At 47.4% G+C, this 26,850-nt stretch overlaps 1 protein-coding gene across 1 annotated transcript in view; it reads right to left on the reverse strand.

The window, feature by feature from the left end:
- LOC149366218 (ATP-binding cassette sub-family C member 1-like) overlaps positions 1-26,850 on the reverse strand; it is a 30,897-nt gene that overhangs the window by 637 nt on the left and 3,410 nt on the right. The window contains exons 2-14 of the mRNA XM_089569917.1: positions 20,300-20,404; positions 17,800-17,931; positions 17,054-17,167; positions 13,400-13,464; positions 12,210-12,323; positions 10,447-10,605; positions 9,242-9,416; positions 7,271-7,525; positions 7,136-7,201; positions 5,585-5,722; positions 4,571-4,714; positions 2,528-2,612; positions 287-480 (exon numbers count right to left, since the gene is read on the reverse strand). Of these exons, the coding sequence (XP_089426043.1) occupies positions 287-480; positions 2,528-2,612; positions 4,571-4,714; positions 5,585-5,722; positions 7,136-7,201; positions 7,271-7,525; positions 9,242-9,416; positions 10,447-10,605; positions 12,210-12,323; positions 13,400-13,464; positions 17,054-17,167; positions 17,800-17,931; positions 20,300-20,404 (1,746 nt within the window). The remainder of the gene's footprint in view (positions 1-286; positions 481-2,527; positions 2,613-4,570; positions 4,715-5,584; positions 5,723-7,135; positions 7,202-7,270; positions 7,526-9,241; positions 9,417-10,446; positions 10,606-12,209; positions 12,324-13,399; positions 13,465-17,053; positions 17,168-17,799; positions 17,932-20,299; positions 20,405-26,850) is intronic.

The following is a 26,850-nucleotide window of genomic DNA, read 5'->3' on the forward strand; positions in this document are numbered from 1 at the left end:
CCGCCGCGCTGCGCGTGACGTCATATCGCGAAGCGACGCCGCCATGCTGCTGAACGACAACGACGTCGTGTCGCTACCAAAATGTAGACGAAACAGCTTTCGCTACGCATATCCTGGCCTAGCTGTGCAAAGTCACTGCCAATTTTTTTTTTCAAGTGATGATTTAGACATCCGAATACATGGATCACCGCGTGGTTTATAATTATGTTAAACGTTGTCTGCTTTGGAAAAGAAGCGTACAGCATCAATGTGGGTACTTCTTTCGGCCTCCCAGCCGAGTACCAACCTTTCGGTCCAGTGATCCCTTGACGCACCGCAGCTCGCCCAGGATGGCGGACAGGAAGGAGGTCTTGCCGCAGCCCACGTGGCCGACCACGGCCACCAGGTGTCCCTGGGGTATGTGCAGGTCCACGTCACGCAGCACCAGCCGCTGCTCGCGGTGCCAGCTGAACGACGCCTGGCGCATGGTCACCGCGTCGCCTGGTGGTCCGTGCAAATAGGGGTCACAGCACCGCGCACTCGCATTAGCTTTGCAAATAAAACGATATCTAGCAATAGCATTTGGTTAAAAATGGTCTGGATGTAAGCATGTGCAGCTAAACGCATAGTATTTCATCTTAATTTCTTGCCTTCCTGGCTGCAGCAACTTTGGGATCTGCGGAATGCACAGCTCGGTCGTTCTAGACATGTGTTTTGCCCTCTGTACAGTTTCTCGGAAGTGGCAAAATTGCATGTCACGTCCAGCAGAAAAATGCCACACACATCAAATGTGCTCGAAATAAATTACATAATTTCAAGTAAGTAAATTTAGGCGTCGTCAGAATGCTTAGTATCTGATATCAAACTAAACCGCGTTTGTATTGCAAAAATCTGTGTATATGCGAGTCACAAAAAAGAAAAAGCCCCATGAATTCTCTTATACACTTAATGGGGCTCAAGTTTCCTCAGTATCAGAATACAAATATCTCGGCGTATTCATAACCTCCAACTTAAGCTGGAGACGACATGTCGACTATGTAACAGGAAAGGCGTGTCGCGTTCTTGGTTTTTTAAGGCGTAACACCAAGCAATTCCCTTTAGAAACAAAAGAGTTACTGTTCATGACAAACGTTCGCTCGGTTCTCGAATATGCCTGCGCAGTATGGGACCCTTGGCATAAAAAACTTCAGAGGGTACAAAACTTGGGTATCCGATATGTCTTTAACAACTATACCAGGAGCTTTAGCGTTTCACGTGCAAAAAACTTGATGGGATGGAAGACGCTTGAAAAACGTAGATATTGTTCGAGGTTAAAAATTTTTCATAGTATTTACTATTCCAATACTGGCATAAACCGTGACCTGTACATCCATTCACCAAACTATATTTCGCTACATCGTGACCATCGATTAAAAGTTAAGGAAATTAACTGTAAATCAGAGATGTACAAATATGTTTTTTTCCCTAGGTCTATAAGAGATTGGAACCGGCTCTCTGAAGAGGTGGTATTAATTACGTCAGGTGATTTATTCTCTTCATCTCTGTGAATGCTGTTTTTAGGCTGTATTATTGTTGCATCATGGTTGCATTGTATGTGCTGCACTTCGTTACCTTTTTTTTCGTTTGTATGATGTGTTATTCCCCCCACTGTAATGCCACTTGTGGCTCTGTGGGTATTACAATAAACAAATAAACAAATAAACTTTCCTTTTTAGCGAACATTTCCTCAATGCCAACAAGTGCTTTGTGCTTAGGCTGACCAGCAGACTTATGTGTATGAAAAAGTGTTAAATAGATTGTATTGTATTGTATTGTATTGTATTGTATTGTATTGTATTGTATTGTATTGTATTGTATTGTATTGTATTGTATTGCTCAGAATTCGACAGAGCGGTATTTCCCCATATAATACGTTAAGTAAGCCCCTTAATAGCGACAACTAGGTAAATGGCCCTCTGCGGTACAAATGGAGGCTGCGTCCTAGAATGTAAGGATCCAAAGCTCCAGTATTCGGCTGCTACTGAAAGACGTCGTTACCCTGTTGGGAGTAAGCAATAAGGAACACGCAAGACGGGAAATGGGTTCCTTTCAAAATCTGCACAACAACGGTATTGACCGCGCGGAACCTCGAAAGAGGAACTTTAGAGCACTGAAGCACTGCGATGAATTCCTTATTACTGTTAAAACTGGCGACGTTCTGACGACAGCTAACTTTTTCAAGAGGCAGAAAGCCTTGCTTTTTAACTCTGCGCATAGTTCACCTATATCTCGCAACTGTTTTGACGTTCCGTGTAAAACACTGCCTTTTAGGTATAAACACAGTCTCTCTTTTTCCTTGCAGCATCTGGATCAATTCAAAATGCCCACCCATGAAGAACGTATCTCTCTTTTTCGAGTTCTCAAGTCACGTACACTGTAATGTGAAGAGCCATAGATTCAGCGGTAGAAGAAACTTTGTATGTTGGTCACCTCAATACAAAGAACTGGCATTGCCGAGCACTGCTCAGATAATGCCACCGCAAATGTATACAGCAGTACCGTTCCATACCTTGGTCCGGTTCGCTTCCCACTTGCTTGGGGTCGACGTCCTCGCTCTGCATGAACTCCTTGATGCGCCTCATGGCCACCTTGCACTGCGCCAAAGGAAGTGAGACCATTTCGGCAGCTCTCGGGGACTAAATTGCAGTCCCACGTGATTGTTGTTCCCGATCCAGGCCGCATGCGAAACTATTACTAACCAGCACTAGCCTGCATTCCGACCTAGAGGAAAGTAGGGCTCGGGTGATAGTTATATTGTCATTAACCAATTCGGAACCCCACAGCGCATCACCTGTCGCTGGTATTTTGTTCCCGTGACCAGCGGGAGAAGTCGTACTGACCAAATTTAATTTACTATTGCACAGGCAGCGGCAGTATAAAAGGGAACACGGGTGCGCGTGGTCTCTGCGCGTCGCGAAGGCTTGCCTCTGAGATCCGGCGACAATCGGCGCAAAGGCGCATGCGCAGCAAGCACGAGCGGCTGCTTTTACCACGCATGCGCCTGATGCCGCCCATTTTCGCAAGCTCTCAGTGCCAGCGCATCGCGACGCGCAGAGGCCAGGCGCTCTCGTGTTACCTTTCAAACTGCTGTTCCCTGTACATTGCGGACTTCCGAGCAGAAACGTTACGAGAGAAACCTGTAGCGGTGTAGCTAATAACAGAGACATTGGGCACGACTCCTACATAATAAAAACAAAATGAAGTAAAACCCCGTTCAACCAATACAAGTAGCGACTAAATTCCGCCAACTTGAAAACCGAGGACGACAAAAAAAAAGGCAAGAGAAAAAGCGCACACAGGACCGTCATGCATAAGGTTATATGCTAGTCAACAAGTGGTAGAAACATGGTTCAAGTAATGAAAAAGAAGGCGTAAAAATATAAGAGATCACGGTCACCATCGCCACCGAAGGGGAGCCTACAGCAAAACTAAGGCCTGTCAAATGACCAAATTTTTATTTTCCGCCCGCCGCGAGAACGTTATTTTGCAAAGCGTCAAAGTTCTTCCCTGCATCTAATCCCCGGCCACTCTCGGTTACGTTTTCATCGCTTGGTATACAGCGTACATTTATTTCATTTCTACACAAATATGAGTCACAAGAGTAAACATTTTACGGAACGCTAATCCAGAGATGAATAGTTCGAAACAGAGCTAGTCAATTTAACACGTTTCTGCGGCACAAAATGCATTTGAAGCGTCAATAATTGCGTAAGCAATACGATAATCAAAGTCCTTATGAAATGGAGAGAATAGTAATGTGCAGGCTGCAGGTTATTTGTGAGCTAAGCATCAAAGAATGATTCCTCGAAAGGTTGATACGGGACATCGATAGAGAACGCCATTAAGCGGTTTCTTTTTGTCCGCTTATTAGTGTACTGTGTAGCAGAAATTGTAATATGGACTTAGAGAAGATGTTACAAGTTTTTCTTCACCTTAAGCTAGTCGAGTAGATGTCTCATACCTGTTCGATAATTTTATTTCATGGGCAACTGAATCACTCAGGTGCCTAGCAGCTTTTTTTCTATTCCTGGTTACGAAGTCCAACAACCTATTTTTTTGTCATTATATGCTTAACCTGATATCGCGAGCATTTATTTATTACCGAGAGTTACGCAGTAATATAAAAGGATTTTATGCATTACTTATGCAGTTTTTTTTTCTGTAATGTCGTGATACACTGCTTGCTATTTGATTGGGTTTCACTTCACACGCAATTTTCCCCACCGACAGTCCTGTACTTTGAGGCCTCCTCATGCAATTATTATGTTCACGTTTACTGTGTGTCAACGAATAAGCGTAACCATATATCACTGTAAACTTCAGCACAAATTATCAGGTGGAACGGCCATTTCACAGACACAGCCACATATAAGCCCCATCGGCTATCTTCGACCAAGACGATTCCAGTTCAAATGCAGCCTGCATAAACGAGGAAAGCTAACCGTTCACAGGACGCGTAATTAAGAAGCCATGGTTTGTCATGTCTATACAGGTGTAAAAGTGACGCAGTGAAACTCTGGCGAAATCAGCCTGCCGGTCACCTTCAACGTACCACCACAGCCCCCACGATGAGGTCCGGGATGAGCAGGAGGGAAAAGCGCAGCGTGTTGAACAGCGCCAGCGACACGAACGCCGTGACGGGGTCCAGGCTGTGGCTGCCCACCATCAGGAACGTCATGAACGTCACCAGCGACACCTGGAGACGTTGACAGTAACCGCGCATCAATAATTAGCCGGTGAATTCTGGCAGTCATGCAGTTACCAAGGCAGCGCTAGTTGTGCCCGTTAGAGAAATCATTGCAGATTACAATTAATGAACAGATTCACAACAGCGCTACGGAACGAGGACAGAAGGAACACGAAAAACACAGGACGGGCGCTGTTTTTCGTGTTCCTTCTGTCCTCGTTCCGTAGCGCTGTTGTGAATCTGTTTATTAAGCATGAACCAACTAGCCCACACCAGAATCCTCTTAGTACAATTAGTGATTACAATAAATGAGCCGCACGTCACCACTCGGACGCAAACTAAAACGCAATGTATGCGGGATGCTACACAGTATGTGAAAGTTTGACAGACACGAAAACTACTGCCCGCGATGGCTTAGCGGATACGACGTTCGGCTACTGAGGACAACGGCGCAGGATGAAATCCCGGTAAGGCGGCCCCGCTTTTATGGAGGTGAAATGCAAAAACTCCCCTGCACTGTGAAATGTTATTGCAGGTTAAATAAAAGTCCCGCACACCTCATGTGCAGTCCTGAGACGTTAAAACCAGCATGCCGTAACATAACAGACACTAAAACCAGTGAAGCGGGATCCCAGGCGCTCTCTGTAACATAAAGGAAACACATTTCCCTTTGTGCGAAAAGTTCCTCAACAGCAATGAAACAGCGCAGAGAAGAGACGCTAATAAGTTAAAGACGCAAATGCATAACTGGCCCGTCTATTGACCCATTTGGGACCTTCAAGATCATTGTACAGGTGGCAGACTTCTACTACCTTTCGTATGTGTTTCTGCATTGCGGGAGCACACTGCGTTCACGCCCATCTCGCTGCGGAAGCTCACCAGGAAGGATATGCAGTTCCAGACGAAGTTCATGAGGCTGAAGTAGACGGCGATCTTCCGCAGCAGCTCCACCTCGTTGCGGCGCACGTCCGACACCCGCTGCTGAAAGGGCTCCTCCCAGGCGTACAGCTTCAGGATCTGCAGTTCGCAGTTCGAGCAGCACAAAAGAATTGAGACTAATGACAGTGTAAGGGTCACGATGCTCCAAAGTAATCATACTGTTGAGTTCCAACAAACAAATGAAAGGATGGAACTCCCTCTCAACGACAGTTACTATTGCTTGAGTGAAATGTAACACATTCTAAACACGAAATGAGTGCAAAGGGGGTAGGTTGTCCTCTACCCACTCCGTTTAATGTGGAGGGTATGCTGCCCAAGCACTGGGGTAGACTTCTATAGGTAAAAATACGGAACACTTACGGTTGTCGAAACAAACTTCCCTCTTCAAAACATGCCAAGTTCTAACAGGAAGACTTAAAACCGAGGTTTCAACCTCCTCCATCCGCTAACCTAATGACTTCCGGTACTGCGTTTAAAAGCCTCTTCCCATTGCTAACGGCATCAAGCCCCTGTGCCTTGCAGTGGGGTATACCTCCGTTGCCAAGACTAAGCATACCGTATATTTAGTGATCGAAAGCAAGTACGAAACTTTGGCAGCATACCATGCCCCTAAAAGAGAGTGCGCTAGAGCACAGCTTACTCCGTTTCTACTCCCACGTAGCCTTGTTTGTGTTCCGAGTGTGTGCACAAGCGCTTCACATGGTCTTTGCATATGCTGGAAAAAATAACGCCATCGAGGCAGATGAAGCACGATTGTAATTTCGGTCCAGTCGGACAGCTTCCACCATTCTTTTAACGGTGGCAGGACGATACGGCAAGCCGAAAGGCAGGTGGTGGTGGTGGTGTAAACATTTATTTGGTAGGGACAGGAGGTATGCTTGGATCAGCCCGTAAGGGACCGATCCTAACAAGCGCTAGGTGGAGGTCCCTAGTTTGGGACCCCAGGGGCGGTGGCCGCCGCCCGGGCGCGCCCGACTAAGGCTTGTTGCGCCTGTAAGTCGTGGCAGCCGAGCAGGGTCGCCTCCCAGTCCTCCCGGGTTGGATTGGGGATGGCGGGAATGGCCGGGTTGGAGGGGCAGGCCCACACCATGTGATAGGTGTCCGAAGACACCACACTACAGTGCGGGCAGCACCTTGAACTCATACAAACCGTCGGGAGTAATGAATGCGTTCTGCGCACGGTCACGTTCATCTATATCGATTTGTCGGTACACATCGCGTTGATCTATCAGTGAAAAGTAGCTGGCATGACGTAGCCGTTCTAACGAGTTGTCACTAAGAGGCAAAGGGTGAAGGTCCTTTTCACCGCGTTAGCAGTAAAGCCTTTTTTCGGCGAAAAAGCCGTGCACGGTGCAAGGAGCGCCCACAAGATGCGTTTGAATTCTACGTCCGAGAGGTCCTGCAGAATTCCACGCATATTTTAAAAGACAGCTTTATATTCAACGAAGTAGTTGGTGACAACGATGAGGCACAGCGCCGGAGGTGGCTTACCTTGATGCCGTTGAACAGCTCGTGGACGTACTTGACGCGTTTGTCTTTCTTCTCCATTTGGGTGGTCTGTGCCAAGAAATTGAAAGTTTTTTTTTAGAACACTGCCTACGAATGACACGTGGCAGCCGGACGCACCTGAACCAACTGGACCCGGCGCGCGAAGAAGTAGGAGATGAACAACACGATGACGACGACAGCCACAGCCACCAGGCAGGAGGGCCCCAGGTACTGCCAGAGCATGATCATGGTGATCAGCAAGCGCAGCGGCGCGCCCAGCAGGTCGCCGGCGAATAGCACCGCCTGGTACACCTTATCCGTGTCCAGCGTGATGCTGTTGATCACCTCGCCAGCCGAACGCTGCTCGCCGCCAGTCGACCAGGCGGTTAGGACCTGCGAGTAATGGTCTTTGTCGCTCAGAGTTTCATACCCACTAATCCTGGACAGAAGCATTTTTGAACGGGAACCAGTTTAAGAGCAAGCGCTGACTAACAACTGAGGTTTACTGGAAAAACACAGGTATTAATACTCTCCCCAAAAACAGCCAAGACGCATGCTTCTCCGCAGACACTTCTAATCATGGGAATCACGTGTGAGGCGTATCACATCCACATGAATGGTGACACGTGTGTACGCACAGCTTCGGTGCTTCTTCATGACTGAGATTAAGTATCTTGATTCCCATGATTACAAGTGTCTGAGGAGAAGCATGCGTCCTGGTTGTTTTTACGAGAGTATTAATACCTGTGTTTTTCCAATAAACTTCAGTTGTTAGTCAGCGCTTGTCCTTCTTCTTTGTTCTTCTCCGTCGTCGCTGCGCTGTTTTTTACCTCTTCAATATGCACCAACTCGCTCAGTTTTCGGTCCTTCTGCGGAACCAGTTTATGAACGCAGTTTTTTTTTTCATAGTGTGTGAGATTTCACTATAACAATGAATATATCAGCAGATCTCCCTTCGACAGGCTTGCGTTTTTCTGCTATTAGCGTTCTTGCTATTTTCAAAAGCGCCCCCCATTGGTTTTCTACGGCTGTCTTAACTGCTCGATGCGAGCTATGAAAAGAACTTAAAAGCAAGATTTTGCTACGCATCGGAAGAATGGAATATTACCTTCAAGATTTCTATACCAATACCTAACAGTTTTCCAGTATTTCAAATTTTGTCCAAGAATATTGGACATGTGAGGGGAGTGCTCTGTAACACCTCTTCGTCGGTGAAGAGGAACGCCTCGAAATTGACACAACACATTTAAATGACCAATTGTGGTCCACATAAAAGTTCACTGAATTCCAAAAAGAATGGATCAATGTAGAAATTTTTTTCTATCACATGCGACCTTGTGTTAAGCACATGAAAACCACGTGGTAGGCGCGTGTTGACCATGCGTGGACTGCGTGGTTGAGAACGTCATCGGCCCCGCTCCGGCTGGTCAGATGGCCCTAGATGTCTCGCCGCATATGTTGGATGGCCCTATCATAACACTCGCCAATTTCAAATCAAATCAAAGCTTTATTCAGCATTCTTCCGCATATAAAAAAGGAATGCTGGCACGAAAGGAAAAAAAGCTGCAACAAGCAGCTTGACGAGGCCCTCGCCCCTGTTTTATTGGCAGCGTGAAGGTTGTATACTCACTGTAAATGCATATTGTTTGCATATATGTGTTCAACCTCACAGACAAAAGCAAGAAAAATGTATTCGCGTACAATAGCATCCCACATACAGGCCAACATGTTTGAAAACATATACAGCAAAGGGGAAAGAAAAAACGCATTTCTGGTCCAATTTAGACCATTTTCACTCAGGACGTAGAGCCTTTGTCAGAAGTTTAGAGCCCAGGGGGTTCAGTTCCAAGCTTTATATTGGGACTCCAGGAGCATTCATGGAAGTCCTACCTATTGCAGGAGGCAGTACCAGAAATCTTTTCATGTTCATGAAATTTTGAGCGCTAGAGATACATTAAGAACGACACAGTGTGGCTCAAAAGAAAACCCCCTGGGCTCCAAACTTTTGACAAAGGCTGTACATACATACAAAAGAATCATACAAACCAACTGATATCTGTAAAAATAAACCCAGCAGTGGACGGCGAGTGCAGCAACTGGCAAACGTACCTTCCGGTAGAGGCAGGCGATGAGCGTGGTCTTGATGCGTAACCCAAGGAAGCTGCTGAAGTAGTAGACCTGCGAGTAGAGGAGGTTCACCGCCACGCTGGCCACGGCCATGAGCACGGCGTACAGGTAGCCCTTCCACGCGGGTTCACTGGAGCCGCCGAACTGGATGAGCACACTGCGAGCACAACGACGCGGGCCGAGACCCATGGTGCGGTGTGAGCGCACGTTGATTGCCAGACTACCCAAGTCGTCGAAATAAATACAGAGCCCCGCACTTTCTCATCTCTTTCCCTCTTACTCATTTTACTCCTTCCTCCATTCCTCAACCTCACGCCGTGGCTCGGGTGTCGACCGAGAGTGCGACAATAATTGCGCCTTTCTTTTCCTCGCAGAATATTTCCACTTTTATTAGTGAGCATGGGGTGCTGGGGAAAGAAACGATTATCAAAGAAGACAGTCTCCAATTTAAAGAATTCGCTGGATAGTGACTTTATACGGTCAACAAACTATACAGTCATATTTACAAACCGCTGCTAATAACTATAGTACTTAGAACTTGTTCAAATTATATAAGGAAAGGAACCGCTGCCAAATTTTAGACATTAATCACTAAATTACGCCTCAAAAATCGATTATCCACCACGCACGATATTATGACAACTTGCAAACAAGCTCTTACCCTCCGAAGAGGACTAAAAATACTCTTTTGTACAGTTGCTTTTAACTGAAAGCATTCGGCCTAAATATCCAGGTCGAAGTATGTACCTCGTAAAATAATATTACCCTTTGTCTTACTATGGCCATCGTCACAAAGCAGCCGGGTTGGTTTTTCAAAGGGAAATTTTACAAAGAAAGAAAGATGTTTTGCTTCCCAGATATTGCGAACACATTCCCTGCACAGGACAAACGCTTATCTAATGTTCGATGTTGGTCATAGGAGAACAAAACCTTTCCCATTTTAGCGACCTCGCTAGCGTGAGTTGGGGAATGAATTTTTTTTCCGTAATGCTCATGTACTGTATGTCTCACAAAAAACTACTTTTTCTGCATCACTATGCGGCCACATTTACAGTCGTTCTCCTCTGCGCTTTTGCAAGCCTTTTCCAGAAGGCCTTTTGGTAGACTGTACCCTCCGTCGTTTGCACACCAGCCCGCAAGTCAAATCATGTCGGCACACGCCAGCGTAAGAGAGGGACCATGCTCACTCCATCAGGTAGATGGGCACGAACATGCTCATGCAGAAGACAGTCTCCAGAAAAGCTATCTGGCACAGGGGCCCCCCGAACGCTTTGACCAGTGCCAACAGAAGGGAGCCTCGGTGGATGTGCTCAATGACAGCATCTCCTTTCTTCACCGTAGTCAACCTGCAGTACATACACAAAAAACAACGCCAGCCAGTACTCTTCCGCATCTGTACCCTTTCAAAAGGCCCATGTTATGCAAAACCCTTAGAAGGGAGTTTCGCGCTTTGTCCCCTGCTGTCAAAGTCTCTCAACAAACGGAAGGAGGAGAGAAATTCGGAGTAACGTAGGAACATTCATAAATTATGATGGCGATGTCGTTTTAATGGCTTTAAGGTAGCTTGGCCACAGAGCGTCAAGGCTGGCTGGATGCTCTGCAGCACGTGGTGTCAAAGACCATCTCATACATTTCACCCCAGAGGGAAACTGAGCACCAGACCAGTTAAAGTGTTGTACTAATTGGAGAACCCCGGCGGCCGTGGGCATCGAACCCTTCCACTGTCGCATCCGAGGCGTATGTTCAAACCAGTAGGCCCCCACTGCAGAACCCTAATAAACTGAAAACAGCACGCACACATGAGACAGGTGGAAGACCGAGACACAGCTCTCGGCTTAAGGACGTGAATGCACTGCACAAAAATTTCGTATCACGTGAGGCGACGGGTAGCCAACAACCTTGAGGGATTAGGGCGAGGGCGAAGGAATACGCAACCTAAGAATGGTTCCGCATCAGAATGCAGGGCTATGTTGGCGGCACCAAAAGCTGTAACAGCCTTCGCTGGTTCTTGCGCGCTAAGCCGGTAAGCCAAGCTCTGCAATTTTTTTTTTTTGGCCTTAGCAAGGATACCATTAAATGGCGTTTCTTCACTAACCAACTCTGCTCACTTCCAGCCTCTTAACGTACCACCCATCATTTTTCCCACCGGTTCATCGAGCCTGCGCGTTTAATCGGTGTCATCGGACAAGGCACCAAATATGCGGCCGGCCATCGTCAAAAATAAAATTTCAGCCGATTTGGGCAATTAGGTGAACTTTGGATAGCTGCTTTAGTATAACGTCAATTGTTGGTTGGAGCTATGTCCTACTAGATGGTAATAGGCTACCACCTACCGTATTTTGCCGCGCATAAGTCGACTTTTTTTAAAATGTCCATCCAAAGTTGGGGTTCAACTTGCGGCAGCGTCGACCTAAATTCGGAGTAAACTTTTTTTGCCCAAAGAAGGTCGCGAGTTGGGGGGTCGACTTACAATCGGCAATATACGGTAATTACCACCGCAACTACTTCTTCCGTTTAGCTACTACATGTGCAAGCATCGTTCGAATCACGTTCCCCTTCTAACAGATGCTGCTCATTCCGCCTAGCTCGGTGCGCTTAGGGGCGGTACCGCCTAATCAGCGCCCCAAGTTCTCGTCTGGTTACCACCGGCTACACCTTGGCAAATAAGCCACTCAGTTCACAGGTCAGTAGTGGCGCAGTGGCACATGACAGGTGCTATGGCAGGCGCAGCTATCGGTGGGACTTTGGTCGCTTGGGTTGGGTTGCGACCAAGGTTGCTCATCCCGAGCAGCACCTCACGATTAAATGGGCTACCGCCTGACACGGTGGGCAGGTGAGCAGCCGGCCACAAAACTGTCTTCAGACAGACACAGACAAACAGAAAAACCCACAATGCCCAAGTGCGAGGAATGGCCACTATAAGAGCTATCGCACTAGAAGCTCTGCTCACCGAGGACTCCAACTTTCCAGCAGGATCTGAGCACAAGAAGCGGGGTTCATCTCGTCCACGAGCGGAGGGATGTCCTCTTCGGTGAGGGTTTTGCGAAATCCTTTCAATATCAGCCTGTGTGAAATGAACAGAGTGGAGAGTAAATACAGAGGTTAGTAGCCGTATTAGTACCAATCATAAGCACAGACAGCTGCACTACGCTTAAGAGTAGCCAGCAACTCCAGTATACCACTACATATTGACCTGGTCATGAGTAACTCTACTATTGTGCTATGTTGCTGAATGGCGTCTGCTCTAGAGAATATGTCTCTTCCTTGTCCACTGATGCCCTCCTCACTTTTCTGAGCGCTGTTTTATGAACAAGCCGTTTCATCAAAAGAGCGCTGTTTAATTTCACAGAAACAGCGACAAACGCGACGATTGCAGGTTGATGCATCGTGCGCTAAAATTAGGCGCATCAAGGATAATGACAGTTCTAAGATCTGCTTCTTCCCTCTTCTTTTCCGTTACCGCTTTCTTTTAACTATTAAGCCTGCAAAGTGAACGCTAGAGCTGCTTGGTGATATCGCTTATAAAAATAGTCTTAGACTGCCCATAGAGCGCATGTAAAGTGCATTGCCATCTCATAAGTATTTCCTTTGTCTATTCGATCATGATCTGTAGGCTGTGTAAAGATATAAGTCTACCTAACTGTATGGTCATAAATCTACAGGTTGTCTACACACTGTCAATAAGATTTGTATTGTCTACGGATTATAGTGCATAATATTCTCGTGTACTTTATTCACAAAGGTCCACGTACAGTCTATACACGGTCTAAAGAAATTTTTGTAAGGGATGATCTGAAGTATGCGGCTGACAACTGCACACAATAATGCATACTCAAATGGTACCCACTTAAGAGCGACATACACCTAGCACAAAAAGCAGTGTGACAAAGAAATAACCCAACAGCGGGCATCGTCTTTACAAAATGCGAAAAGCGCATTCTAGCGTCGCGGATTGCACCTTGTTTTGTTCCGAAACCTACAATCCAAGGAACCCATTTCTGTGAGGTTTTCTAAACACGTGAAGAGTCCCACAGGAATATATCGGCTTACTCAGACCGACCGGTTCATGACCTGGAGTCAAACCCAGTAAAGAACTAGGCTTAAGCATCTTAGTTTCTAAATAAGGAAGCCTTCGCTTACGGGTTCATCCACTGGAACGTCATTCTCGACGGGAACGAACTCTCCGCCACCGGCGCCCTGATTTTCTGCAAAAGGCAAACGAGGAATGAGTTTTTTTTTTTTCCGACAACTTCGAGCTCTTGCTTACTCATACAGACCTAGAACTGGAAATAGCGATTTGTGGGGTTTAACGTCCCGGAGCTACAGAAGGGCTACGAAGGACGCCTAAGTGGGGGTCTCCGGAATAATTCGGGTCACCACGAGTTCTTTAATGTGCGCTCGTGGCGCACAGCACACGGGCACTTTTTGCGTTTCGCCTCCATCGAAACTCGGCTTAGGAAGCAGCCCGGTGAAAGCACCTGCAAATATTGCCGAACAAATCTCTCTCCCTTAAGAGTAAACAGTGCACTAAATTTCCGTTCATTTATTTACCTTTATCAGATTTTATTCTCTAAAGCATATACATATAGAAAATTGGATGATAAATTTATTTTATGGACATCAATTGGCTGGTTGGTGCAGCAATGCAATAAGTGCTCAAAATATTACAGCCAGATGCAATTAATAAACAACTGCACAAATTTTTCGCACTTATGGATGCCGTATGCACTACTGTAAGGCCCGCTCCACCCGAGTTGGCGCGCAAAAATTATAAACAAAAAGTTTGGTTTGATTTATTTGGGTTTAACGTCGCAAAGCGACTCCGACTATGAGGGACGCCGTAGTGAAGGGCTCCGGAAATTTCGACCACCTGGGGTTCTTTAACGTGCACTGACATATCGTACTGTACACGGGCCTCTAGAATTCTGCCTCCATTGAAATTCGACCGCCGAGGCCGGGATCGAACCCGCGTATTTCGGGCCAGCAGCCGAGCGCCGTAACCACTGAAAGTGCGCATAGCGCTATTCCGTTTCAAGTGCGTGGAAATTTGCTTGCGCGCCTCAGTTTCCACATTAACATGTAACCACCATTCATTTCTGCAGCGCTTTCGATAGCAAAGCGAACTCTAAAGAAGGCCAGGTGAGAGCCGCTTCAAACTGACGGCCATTGGCTACACGCGCTAGCCGCCATTTCGAACCGTCAGCCAAACAGTTATCGTAGGTATGTCGAGACATCACTGTGATCACATGTCGCAATCTTAATTCTCATTCAGAGAAATGGCCATGCCCATGCAAGTTCGTTTTAAAATATGGGTCATCGCACTAAAGAGGGTCATAATGGAGGGGCGCTGCAGTTTGAACAGCTTTCGTGTAAAAGCCGCACTCTGTCGAAATCTCAGAAACGAAGGGTGGCCCTTGCAAAGGTGTATACACGGTTTTGTCGAAGTAGATACCAAGTGGGATACACAACACCAACCAATATCATCTAGAAAACCAAAAACACGTAGTACCGACTATGGTGAGATTGCATTAAAAGTCCGTAAAAATGGCACAGTTTGCAAGGCAGCACGCATGCACTCAGCTGATTTTAAGAAACAGCCGAAGACTTTTGTACAAAGTTAAATTGGGCGTATATTCTATTCTGCCCTGCTTTTATCGGGTTATGTCGGTCATAGTTCCAGAAGGTGGTCGGCTGTAATCGAACATACAGACACTTTAAAGGGTCCGTTGCACTCCTTCACAGATGTTTATGGTTTATGGTTTATTGGGGTTTAACGTCCCAAAGCGACTACTTAGGCTATGAGGGACGCCGTAGTGGAGGGCTCCGGAAATTTAAGACCACCTGGGGTTCTTTAACGTGCACTGACATCGCACAGTACACGGGCCTCTAGAATTTCGCCTCCATCGAAATTCAGCCGCCGCAGATGTTTTGCGCGCTTGTGTCACTGCTGTTATCCCAAAGCAGGAATAGTGTGACGACGAGGAGGAGTACACGGGCGAGGGAAATGGTTTATGGGTTTTAACGTCCCAAAGCGACTACTTAGGCTATGAGGGACGCCGTAGTGGAGGGCTCCGGAAATTTCGACCACATGGGGTTCTTTAACGTGCACTGACATCGCACAGTACACGGGCCTCCAGAATTTAACTTCCATCGAAATTCAGCCGCCGCAGATGTTTTGCGCGCTTGTGTCAATGCTTTTGTCCCAAAGGAGGACGTAGAGAGGAATAGGGTGAGGACGAGGAGGAGGACACGGGCGAGGGAAATGGTTTATGGGTTTTAACGTCCAAAAGCGACTACTTAGGCTATGAGGGACGCCGTAGTGGAGAGCTCCGGAAATTTCGACCGCCTGGGGTTCTTTAACGTGCACTGACATCGCACAGTACACGGGCCTCTAGAATTTCACTTCCATCGAAATTCAGCCGCCGCAGATGTTTTGCGCGCTTGTGTCAATGCTTTTGTCCCAAAGGAGGACGTAGAGAGGAATAGGGTGAGGACGAGGAGGAGTACACGGGCGAGGGAAATGGTTTATGGGTTTTAACGTCCCAAAGCGACTACTTAGGCTATGAGGGACGCCGTAGTGGAGGGCTCCGGAAATTTCGACCACATGGGGTCCTTTAACGTGCACTGACATCGCACAGTACACGGGCCTCTAGAATTTCACTTCCATCGAAATTCAGGCGCCGCAGATGTTTTGCGCGCTTGTGTCAATGCTATTGTCCCAACGGAGGACGTAGAGAGGAATAGGGTGAGGACGAGGAGGAGTACACGGGCGAGGGAAATGGTTTATGGGTTTTAACGTCCCAAAGCGACTACTTAGGCTATGAGGGACGCCGTAGTGGAGGGCTCCGGAAATTTCGACCATATGGGGTTCTTTAACGTGCACTGACATCGCACAATACACGGGCCTCTAGAATTTCGCTTCCATCGAAATTCAGCCGCCGCAGATGTTTTGCGCGCTTGTGTCAATGCTTTTGTCCCAACGGAGGACGTAGAGAGTAATAGGGTGAGGGAAATGGTTTATGGGTTTTAACGTCCCAAAGCGACTACTTAGGCTATGAGGGACGCCGTAGTGGAGGGCTCCGGAAATTTCGACCGCCTGGGGTTGTTTAACGTGCACTGACATCGCACAGTACACGGGCCTCTAGAATTTCACTTCCATCGAAATCACAGCCGCCGCAGATGTTTTGCACGCTTGTGTCAATGCTTTTGTCCCAACGGAGGACGTAGAGAGGAATAGGGTGAGGACGAGGAGGAGTACACGGGCGAGGGAAATGGTTTATGGGTTTTAACGTCCCAAAGCCACTACTTAGGCTATGAGGGACGCCGTAGTGAAGGGCTCCGGAAATTTCGACCGCCTGGGGTTCTTTAACGTGCACTGACATCGCACAGTACACGGGCCTCTAGAATTTCACTTCCATCGAAATTCAGCCGCCGCAGATGTTTTGCGCGCTTGTGTCAAAGCTTTTGTCCCAAAGGAGGACGTAGAGAGGTATAGGGTGAGGACGAGGAGGAGTACACGGGCGAGGGAAATGGTTTATGGGCTTTAACGTCCCAAAGCGACTACTTAGGCTATGAGGGACGCCGTAGTGGAGGGCTCCGGAAATTTCGACCACCTGGGGTTCTTTAACGTGCACTGATATCTTCGCCACCCATCATTACACGCCCTTTAATGCCCTGGGGCAATAAACATCGCCTTAAAAAAAACAAGGGATCTCCTCGTTATGTCTTCTTAATTGGCCTGTGATTAGGCACCATTCTCGTTGCGCTGTAAGCTGTCCACCCTTAATCGCTCACCAACTTCTCCCGGCGACTGAGATCCGCGAAGGAGTTCATCACGAGCAGGATGGCAGACAGGGAGACGACGAAGAAGTGCATGTAGCAACCAGCCCTGGACCACGATCGGAACTCCTGCACGGAAAGCAAGGCAAGTGATGGTATCCCGCCGTTGAAACGTATGGGATCCGCGGCTACTGGTTTTCGCTTGCCGCGAATACCTGCTTCTGTGTTCACTGCTTTCGCAAAGTGTTCAAATCAATGGCGCCTGTTTATCGTTACCTCAAAAGTAAAGTGGAGAATAATGAAACGCAAAAATACACGCAGAATCGATACGCTTCATCTCGAAAGAAACCGTGCTTATACTTTTTGTTTTTTAAACCGGCCACAGCGAAAGTTCTAGAGGATCCATTCGGAATTGGTTTATGCTACACAACACTGGTATGCAGGGATGATCGAATAGTATTACGAGACAACAGTGTTTTGTTATGTCTTCGGCAAGCCATTTCGACAAAAAAGTACCGATAAGAAAATAGAGGTACATTTTTCATGCCATCATCCTGTTATTTCCAGAAATAGTCTCACACCGTAACACTTTACAATGTAAGAATTCTCCCTAGTTCTGGTAAAGATGGCGCGAATAATTTCAAAAAGAACAGGTTACATCTAATCAGGCACACTGCAGTTACTCCGACCAGAAGTTCCGTAAATCAGATCACTGCCTAGTATTCTCGATTTAAAAAAAATGCTCAAAAATGCGTCAGTACCGTAGCGTCCGTATAGATGCTCGCTGACGTGATGGCGGAGCTTGTGAAGAAGAGCATCCAGAAACCAAACTGCACTACCGACGAGCTCAAGCCGGCCACTCTTGTCAGTGACTGCAGAACGCAGGCGAGGACCTGCGGGCACCAAAGTTAACTTGACTGAGTATTCTCCAAACAGGACGCGCCCATTACGATATACTTCTTTAGCCAGTCACGTGTAGCCAGTCAGCCGTGCAAGTCAGCCGTGCAAGCCGTACTTGTCATGTCAGTCTGTAGTATATATCAGGTGCCGTTTGAATCGAAAGTAATTCCAGGCCCAGCGAGACACGACAAAGTGAGCCCGGTGAAAAATCCCTAGTGCAATGTCAGCGCACGTTAAAGATCCCCAGGTGGTCGTAATTATTTGCCGGAGACAGCGGAGCCCTGGACTGAGGGCAACCGACCATTGATTAGAAGTGGACGACTTCGACAGAGAATACTCCTGGGTGTAGAACCAAGGAGAGAACGTCTCTACCCGTAGGAAAAAGCACTAGAGTAAAATGGTTTTCCCATCCATTCGTCCCGGAAACCTCCACTAAGGCACCTCTTTCTCCTTTCACCCCCGCCTCCCTCCCTTCTCTTACGGCGCGGTTGAGGTGTCCACCGAGGTAAGCAAGACAAATACTGCGCCACCTCCTTTCCTCAAGAACCAATTTTATGTTAAGTTGCGAATGAGGAGGAGGAGGCAAAAGAGAAGGAAAGGCAGGGAGGTTAACCTGAAGAAGAAACCGTTCTATCCTTGCAGACGTTTGAGGCGACGGAACCCAGCCGCCGGGTATTGATACCAGTGGACGAAGCTTGCACGGTAAGTGCAGGCATTTGGGGTGATTTTATTATAGTGTGTTTCAATGGATCCTGTTAAATAAATAGAAAGTTACTGCTCCTAACGTTCACCTGACTATAGGATAACTCCTCTTCCACAAGAGTGGAGCTATCTAGTTATATTCCATCTTCGTAGTTTTAGAAAAACTTGGTCCGGATTTGAGCGTCGGTGTCGTAACCACCCCTTACTTTGGCAAAAACAAAACCGAATTATCCAGTAAAAGTGAAGTGCATAACAATTGGGGCGCGACAGCTCGTTCTTAACGTTGGCCTAATTAATGCCGCGGCTTTGCCGTGGCAGCCAAAGGAGCCGAGGTGCAACATCAACTTACGAGACAAATTTATTACAATTTTTTATAAAATGGCGTCGCAGCGCGTGATATCAACGTGGAGTAGGTGTTCAACTTGAAATATTGACTTGAGTGTAGCCCTGCAATGCAGCTGTGAAAGTAATATATCCATAGTTTATTCAGTACTACTAGTCACAGCGAAATTTTGTTCCAATCTGTGTTGTTGTTGTCGTGACTGAGAGAAGAATGAAAAGGAAATTGCACGGGCCTGCCTACTGGCTCGAGCTAAGCCACCACCGCTGCCACGTGCAGATAGAGAAATAAAACATCAGAGGAAAGAGAAAAAGGAAAGAAACGACGCGCGTCGCAGCAACAACTGCGTCCAGTCCGCCGGAGCGGACGCTGCTGAAAAAAACAGATAAGCGACCGAAGCCGCGCTCGCCCGTTCCAATCTGTGGGCCGGCCTTGGAAGTTTAATATTAAGGTCACGCTAACTCTAACCGCCTTTCCGGACCGAACTAGACAGGCTCTACACCAAAGATCGGTTAAATATACTCTTTAAACGCAAACAAAGCCGAGAATTCGGCTCACTGCAGCCGCTTGCAAGTAGATTAATCGGTATTCACACATTACTTGTGATGCCTGACGTTCAAGCTAGCAAAACTAAACCACACTCTTTTATTGCGTAAGCAATACTGCGCCAGGTTTCGAGCCGTCGCGTAGCTCCCGGCGGTGGCCGAGGTCAAATAGATGGAGCGCCGTTGCCATAGCAACCGTTTCAGGCGCGCTCCACCAGGCGGCAGGACCGTCGCTGCGCCGCCTCCGCTGCCGCGCGCCTATTATAGTCGCGCGCTCTCGACGCAAGTGTCGAATGAAGATAGAGAAAGCGAGAGGGAAACGGGAAACAAATACGCGCGTTCGTCTCGGGCAAACAGTTGCTGCTTGCTTACGCAACTTGCCCGGTTTAACCAGAGCTAAACCTCAGCTAACTTTCTGCTGCCTTATTTATCCTCAACTATCTGAGAAAAATCTGTGGCCGAAGACTAAATATTGCCTGACAGGGTCCCACCTTTCAATTTTACACCACTGAAAGATAGGACCATTCTTGCGTTGTTCTGTCAATCTCCCATTTAATGACGGGCAAGTATTCACTACTATAGCGTATGAACAACGCCTGTATTAATACAACGCGAAAGTAACAATGCAGCAGAGACATACATAGGAAGTCCGGGGTGAAGATTCTATATGGCCTCTAGCCTCCAGCAAACATCTCTAGGGTAAGAACAACGCGTACCGTCCGTGAGGGAGCACCTTTTCATTAAACCCTTCAGCACAAGTGCTGTAGGACTCACTAGCGTAAGCAACTTGAAGGCAGTGCCGCTGAACTCTTCCTTCAGCAGGGCGTCCTCGGAGAGCAGCAGGGATAGGTGCGCTGTTGCTGTTCCCACAGCCAGGATCTGTCACGACAAAGGGAGATGCGTCTTAACATGAGCGTCTCCTTTCACAGGGCGTAGTTACCGATGCTTTATGTCATCAATCTCTCATGACACAAGCCCAGGTGAGGCCCAGTCTTTCCATGAATTCTTCAGCCGGTGTATAACGGTTTATAACGAAATATCGGATATAACGAAGTAATTGTCGGGCCCCCTGAAACTTTGTTATAATGAGGTTCAACTCTATAAAGCCAGCGTGCGGGCTGGGACACATTGTTCTTGTTTCTTTTTCTTGTCCCAATAAACCGATGCAGGAACACAAATAAGCAGGACAATAGCTGGACTTACATTACTCGTAAACGCCTGTAACTATTATACAACGTTAGAAAATTGCACTGCCCAGTTATAGCACGCAGGAACATTTCGGAAGATTCAAAAAGCGCTGTTTCAAAACCACGCACAAGCTTTCAGATCCAAGGTGGCTCAGTGGCTATGGATGGATGGATGGAAACAACTTTATTATACAAAAAAAAAATCTTCCAGGGTGGTCCCCTACTGGTCCAGGAGTCCACGGGCTAGTGCATCACGTAAAGCCCGATCCACTAGCCATTTCTGGCCGGCGGGCTGAGCGGTCCGTAAAGCAGCCTCCCAGGAAGAATGAGTGGGATTGGGGATGGGGGATACTGCCTTTGGGGAAGGACATTCCCAAAGGTAATGGAAATGATGCTCGGCTGCTGGCCCGAAAGACGCGGGTTCGATCCCGGCCGCGGCGGCTGAATTTCTTTGGAGGAGAAATTCGAGGCCCGTGTACTGTGCGACGTCAGTGCACGTTAAAGAACCCCAGGTGGTCGAAATTTCCGGAGCCCTCCACTACGGCGTCTCTCATAGCCTTAGTCGCTTTGGGACGTTAAACCCCATAAAACAAACCATTTCAGTACACTGGGATAAAAAAAGCTGGCAACGGAAACCCTGGCTCACCGTGTTCTGTGTTTCCCCACAAATCAGCCACACCTGCTAACGAGCTCAGAGTTCGGATTCCGCTCCCTGAACAAGTCAAGGCATAAACATTCTTGCATGTATATTTCATCACGTGATTAGCTCTTTCATCAGGTAAGCAGGGAAGATTTCACAGCGGAGGAACAATGCCAATAATGGATCCAGGAGTAGCTCAACTCCTGACATAATACATCCAGCTATCAAAGCTCCGAGAACACAAAGTTGATTGTTGGGCTATACCATTCTGCAAAATTTAAAACTCAAAATCAGGCAAGCGAAGTCTCTTCACAATCGGGACATTTTTATTTCATACGAGACCCGAAAGGGGCGGATGTAAAAAAAAGATGTTTGAATACGGCTTGACAGCGCTCTAAACTCCCAAAAGGCAACCGTAAAGCTTGCATATTTAAAGTTATAAGAGAAAAAGAGAGAAAAAAAACTTTATTTCAAGGGGAATTCGGGGCACGCCCTAGGGTCCCCGCACGACCCCACTGCACTCAAGTGTTTATGTTCCTAAGGTCCATAACACTGACAGCCCGGCCGGTGGCGATAGTCTGCACGGCCGAATCCTCCGAGCGCAGCAGGGTCTCCCAGTCCTCCCAGGTCTTGAGGTTCTCTAGGTCCCGCGGGAGAGGGTCCGCCGGGCTGAGGGAAAGGATGGGAGGGAAGAAGCGAAGAGTTCTGTGGATAGGGCGCAAGCCGGAGTGGGGAAGGATGGATGATAGTGGGCTAGGGTAAGGGGTGAAGGAAGAGAGTGTGTCTGTAGTCTGCACCAGAGTGTTGCTTGTTTGTTATCTATGGAGGGGTGGGGTGGGAGGTAGAGCTGACGTGAGACTCTGCAAGCCTGCGTCAGCTCGCTGAATGAGTGCATGCGCTCCTTCGTGAACCCCCGATCCGAGGCCACCTGAGCCCGGTTTAAAGAACCTTGGGGTAAAAGGCTGGCGGCCTCGTTTTCGGGATTCCCGTAGTGCGCAGGCACCCATATCAGCTCCACTTGGCGGGGTGGGCGTGCATCGGGCGAGCTCAGTATGCTAAAAGCAGGGACATGGACTCGGCCTCGAGCAAAATTTAGAATCGCAGTTTTTGAATCACTTAAAATGTACCGGGCTTCCGTGCGGGTGATAGCAAGTGCAATGGCGGCTTCCTCTGCAGCTTCTTGGGAGGTGTCTGGAGGGAGAGGTAGTGTGAGGAAGGCGGATAAAGAGGAGTCCACCACAGCTGCTGTCGCTTCATCACCCGTGCAGGCAGCGCCCACCCATACGGCGTCCGGCTCGGAGCCGTACGCTCGATGGAGTGCCTTCGCACGGGCTCTGCGGCGCTGCTCATGGGTGCATATTCCTCGAGAGCCGCCTGATGAGGAACTCCCGATGAAGGGGTCGTGGGATGGCGAGGAGGGTTGGGTCGTTGGCCGGTATTCTGATTCCGAGCGAGTCCAGGATATACCGACCTGTGGAGGTTTGTGTGAGCCTGATGTATTGGGCCTGTCGGTGGGCCTCCACCAGTTCCCCGATCGTGTTGTGGAGGCCCAGGCCTGGTAATCTGTCTGTGGGTGTGTTGAGGGGAAGATGAAGTGCTACCTTGAATGCCTTGCGAATCAAAGCATCCAAAGCGTTTATGTCATGTTTGGATAGTTGTATGGGGTAGTGTACAGCACAGGGCTGAGGACAAAGGCATGAATGAGGCGACATAGGTCGCGCTCCTTCACGTCTCTATGATATCCCGAAGAAACATTAACAGGTTACAGGACAATGAGTTCTCTAAGAATCAGGATAATAATAAAAAAAATTGAGGGGGGCACTTTGTTGACCTAAACTGCGGTGAGGCGAAAGCCTTAAGCGCAGTGTTGCTGCTTTTGTCACTGTGTGCGGTTGAGATGTTAAGCTTCGCCTCTGAGTGTGGAACGCGACAGCGTCTTGCAACGCTACCAGGGAGTCTACAGAACGCCATCGCCCATTCGGCTCTACGCCTTGCTCGACGTTAATTTGGTTTTTGAGGAAAGGAAATGTATCTCTCTCGCATATCTCGATGGACACCTGAACCTCGCGTAAGGGAAAGGAGGAAGATGATACACTGTGATACACTACAAATTGATATTGCACAACTAGCCATAAACGTATTACCGAAATATTCATACAAAAGTCGTTTATTACCATCATTACATAATGTATTAATGTCTTATCCCAAGTTTGTTTTCCAGTTATGGTATTTCTGATGTGTTTTTTTGTTTGTTTCCTCTGTATTTAGCATGTATATTTTTCTCACCACTGTGTGCAAAACCAGTTTTGTTTCTGCATGCAAGTGGATCGTTCGTTGCTGCTAATGGGTGATGGGTGACTGGAGCTCAGTCAAGCCGCAACGAAGTGGCTTTTTCTCCTGTCACCTTTTTTCGCTGTACAATATATGCGAAAATAAAGATTGATTGATTGATTGATTGATTGATTGATTGATTGATTGATTGATTGATTGATTGATTGATTGATTGATTGATTGATTGATTGATTGATTGATTGATGAGAGAGAACGAAGATGCCGTATTAGCTAGACGCGCCTTTGTTCATTCCAAACCATGGAGCTGGCATGGCGGAGTGGTTAGCGTGCTCGTCTCGCACTCGGGACACCCTGGTTCCATTCCCAACTCGAGCAATTTCCTACTCGGTTTTATTTATCTGGCCTGAGTCTGACTAGAAAGGTTAATTAGGCTAATTGGTTTTTACCATTCTTCTAATGCCATCCATCATGTCCTGTCACTCACCTGTCAAGTGATGGAACTCTCCAGAATGTTCGACACAATGTCTATGAAACGTCTAGGAGCGTCTAACTTTTAATGATGGTTAATGATAGTCCAGCATTACTTGCACATTTCGTGATACTAGTTAATTTGTAGTTACTACGTCACACCTGCGGTTACTCAGGACGTTCTACGTCCGCCGCTTATGAACGTGGGTGGCGCTGATGGACACTCTCAAGGTTAGGTTACTTGTAAGCATAAATAGCCCCGAAAGCAGAAGGTTTGACAGCCGTCGCCGTAGCTCAGAGGTAGAGCACCGGACGCGTAATTCGGAGGTCGTGGGTTCGGATCCCACCGGCGGCACATGGTTGTTTTTTCTTCTGCTTTTCTAATCAATTAGCTTTAAGCGATAACGTTTTGAGTAATATTCTAAATTGATCAACACGACAAAATAAATAAATTAGTTAAAAAAAAAATCCCCTGTGCCCCTTGGTTTCTGTGGCTGTTGGCTTCTGTCATATTTATAACGAGCCCCTCACTGCCCTTCCCTTGTTTGCTTAATTGCTTAGCGAGGGCCTCGGTTCTGGCAGCCTTGATGCCATAGGAAGCATAAGAGGGTTCTCACGCAGCTTCCACCCTCTCCGTTCGATGACGTTCTACGTCACACCTGTGGTTACTCAGGACGTTCTACGTCCGCCGCTTATGAACGTGGGTGGCGCTGATGGACACTCTCAAGGTTAGGTTACTTGTAAACATAAATACCCCCGAAAGCAGAAGGTTTGACAGCCGTCGCCGTAGCTCAGAGGTAGAGCACCGGACGCGTAATTCGGAGGTCGTGGGTTCGGATCCCACCGGCGGCACATGGTTGTTTTTTCTTCTGCTTTTCTAATCAATTAGCTTTAAGCGATAACGTTTTCAGTAATATTCTAAGTTGATCAACACCACAAAATAAATAAATTAGTTAAAAAAAATTCCCCTGTGCCCCTTGGTTTCTGTGGCTGTTGGCTTCTGTCATATTTATAACGAGCCCCTCACTGCCCTTCCCTTGTTTGCTTAATTGCTTAGCGAGGGCCTCGGTTCTGGCAGCCTTGATGCCATAGGAAGCATAAGAGGGTTCTCACGCAGCTTCCACCCTCTCCGTTCGATGACGTTCTACGTCACACCTGCGGTTACTCAGGATGTTCTACGTCCGCCGCTTATGAACGTGGGTGGCGCTGATGGACACTCTCAAGGTTAGGTTACTTGTAAACATAAATACCCCCGAAAGCAGAAGGTTTGACAGCCGTCGCCGTAGCTCAGAGGTAGAGCACCGGACGCGTAATTCGGAGGTCGTGGGTTCGGATCCCACCGGCGGCACATGGTTGTTTTTTCTTCTGCTTTTCTAATCAATTAGCTTTAAGCGATAACGTTTTCAGTAATATCCTAAATTGATCAACACCACAAAATAAATAAATTAGTTAAAAAAAAAATTCCCCTGTGCCCCTTGGTTTCTGTGGCTGTTGGCTTCTGTCATAGTTAATATATGGTTAGTGATAGTTAACGTGACCTTAACTAGTACACTGAATATTTAGTGTTAGTTAAGGTACAGGCGCAATGCAGTCTTACATGCCACTTCTTAACTACTACTAATTACTAATTAGTCATTTAGTTATGAACTACAATGATATAAACATGAAATCCCTTTATATCATGTTCCGATGTCTTTCGATCGCACCCGATTAAGTATCGATTGGCTATTGATTGGCATATGTCCATATAAGGCATGCATCCGAAACGCGGACACATTTGCTAACACGTCTTGGTTAGGACAGTATGAGGCATTAAAGGCTTTCGCCTTAAAAGTTTTAAAGAACGAAAGCGCAGGAACGCGAAGCAGGGGTATGACAATGAAAGGAACATTAGAACGGCGGAGGGGGCACTGCGAAAAACGCTGGTATGAAAGCACTTATGCGCGCTCTCAGGGCTCAAACAACTGGATGTAAACGCTGACCCCAATCCACAAACATTTCTTTTGCAGAAAAGAGCACCTTCATGCTGACTGCTATCTATGACGACACAGTCAAATTTCTTTACTGTACTTTGTTGACATCATTTGATTCTTGAGAGCATCACTTTTAAGGCGAAAGCCTTTAATGTCTCATCATTGTAAGCAGAAGTTGTCGACAGAAATGTCACGCTTTTCAGTTGGTCGAAACGGTCGTGACGTCACAGTGCGCCAACTTCAAACGGGGCCAATTGTACTTTGGCTAGTAACCATGCAACCAATTGAAGGGATCATAGAGTGATGCTCCAAGTAAGTGGGACTGCGCTTAGTTAATCGCTTAATTACCCAATCAGCCTAATTAACTTCCCTAGTCAGGCCATATAAATAAATAAAACCGAGTAGGAAATTGGTCGAGCTCGGGAATCGAACCCCGGTCTTTGGAGTGCGAGACGAGCATGCTATCCACTCTGCCATGCCAGCTCGATGGTTTGGAATGAACAAAGGCGCGTCTAGTGAATACGGTGTCTTCGCTCACTGCCATCCTCCTCATTTCCCTTCCGGCGAGGTGTAGGTGTCCACCGAGATATGAAAGACAGATACATTTCCTTTCCTCAAAAACCAATTTACCGACGAGCGAGGCGTAGAACCGAATGGGCGATGGCGTTCTATGGACCCCCTGGCAACGTGGCAAGACGCTGTCGCGTTCCACTCCTAAAGGCGAAGCTTAAGCGTCATTAATTAGCAGTTAATTAGTATTCAGGC

The sequence above is a fragment of the Amblyomma mixtum genome, chromosome 1 (genome assembly GCF_055824585.1).
Source record: "Amblyomma mixtum isolate Tamu chromosome 1, ASM5582458v1, whole genome shotgun sequence".
NCBI classification, from domain to species: Eukaryota; Metazoa; Arthropoda; class Arachnida; order Ixodida; family Ixodidae; genus Amblyomma; species Amblyomma mixtum.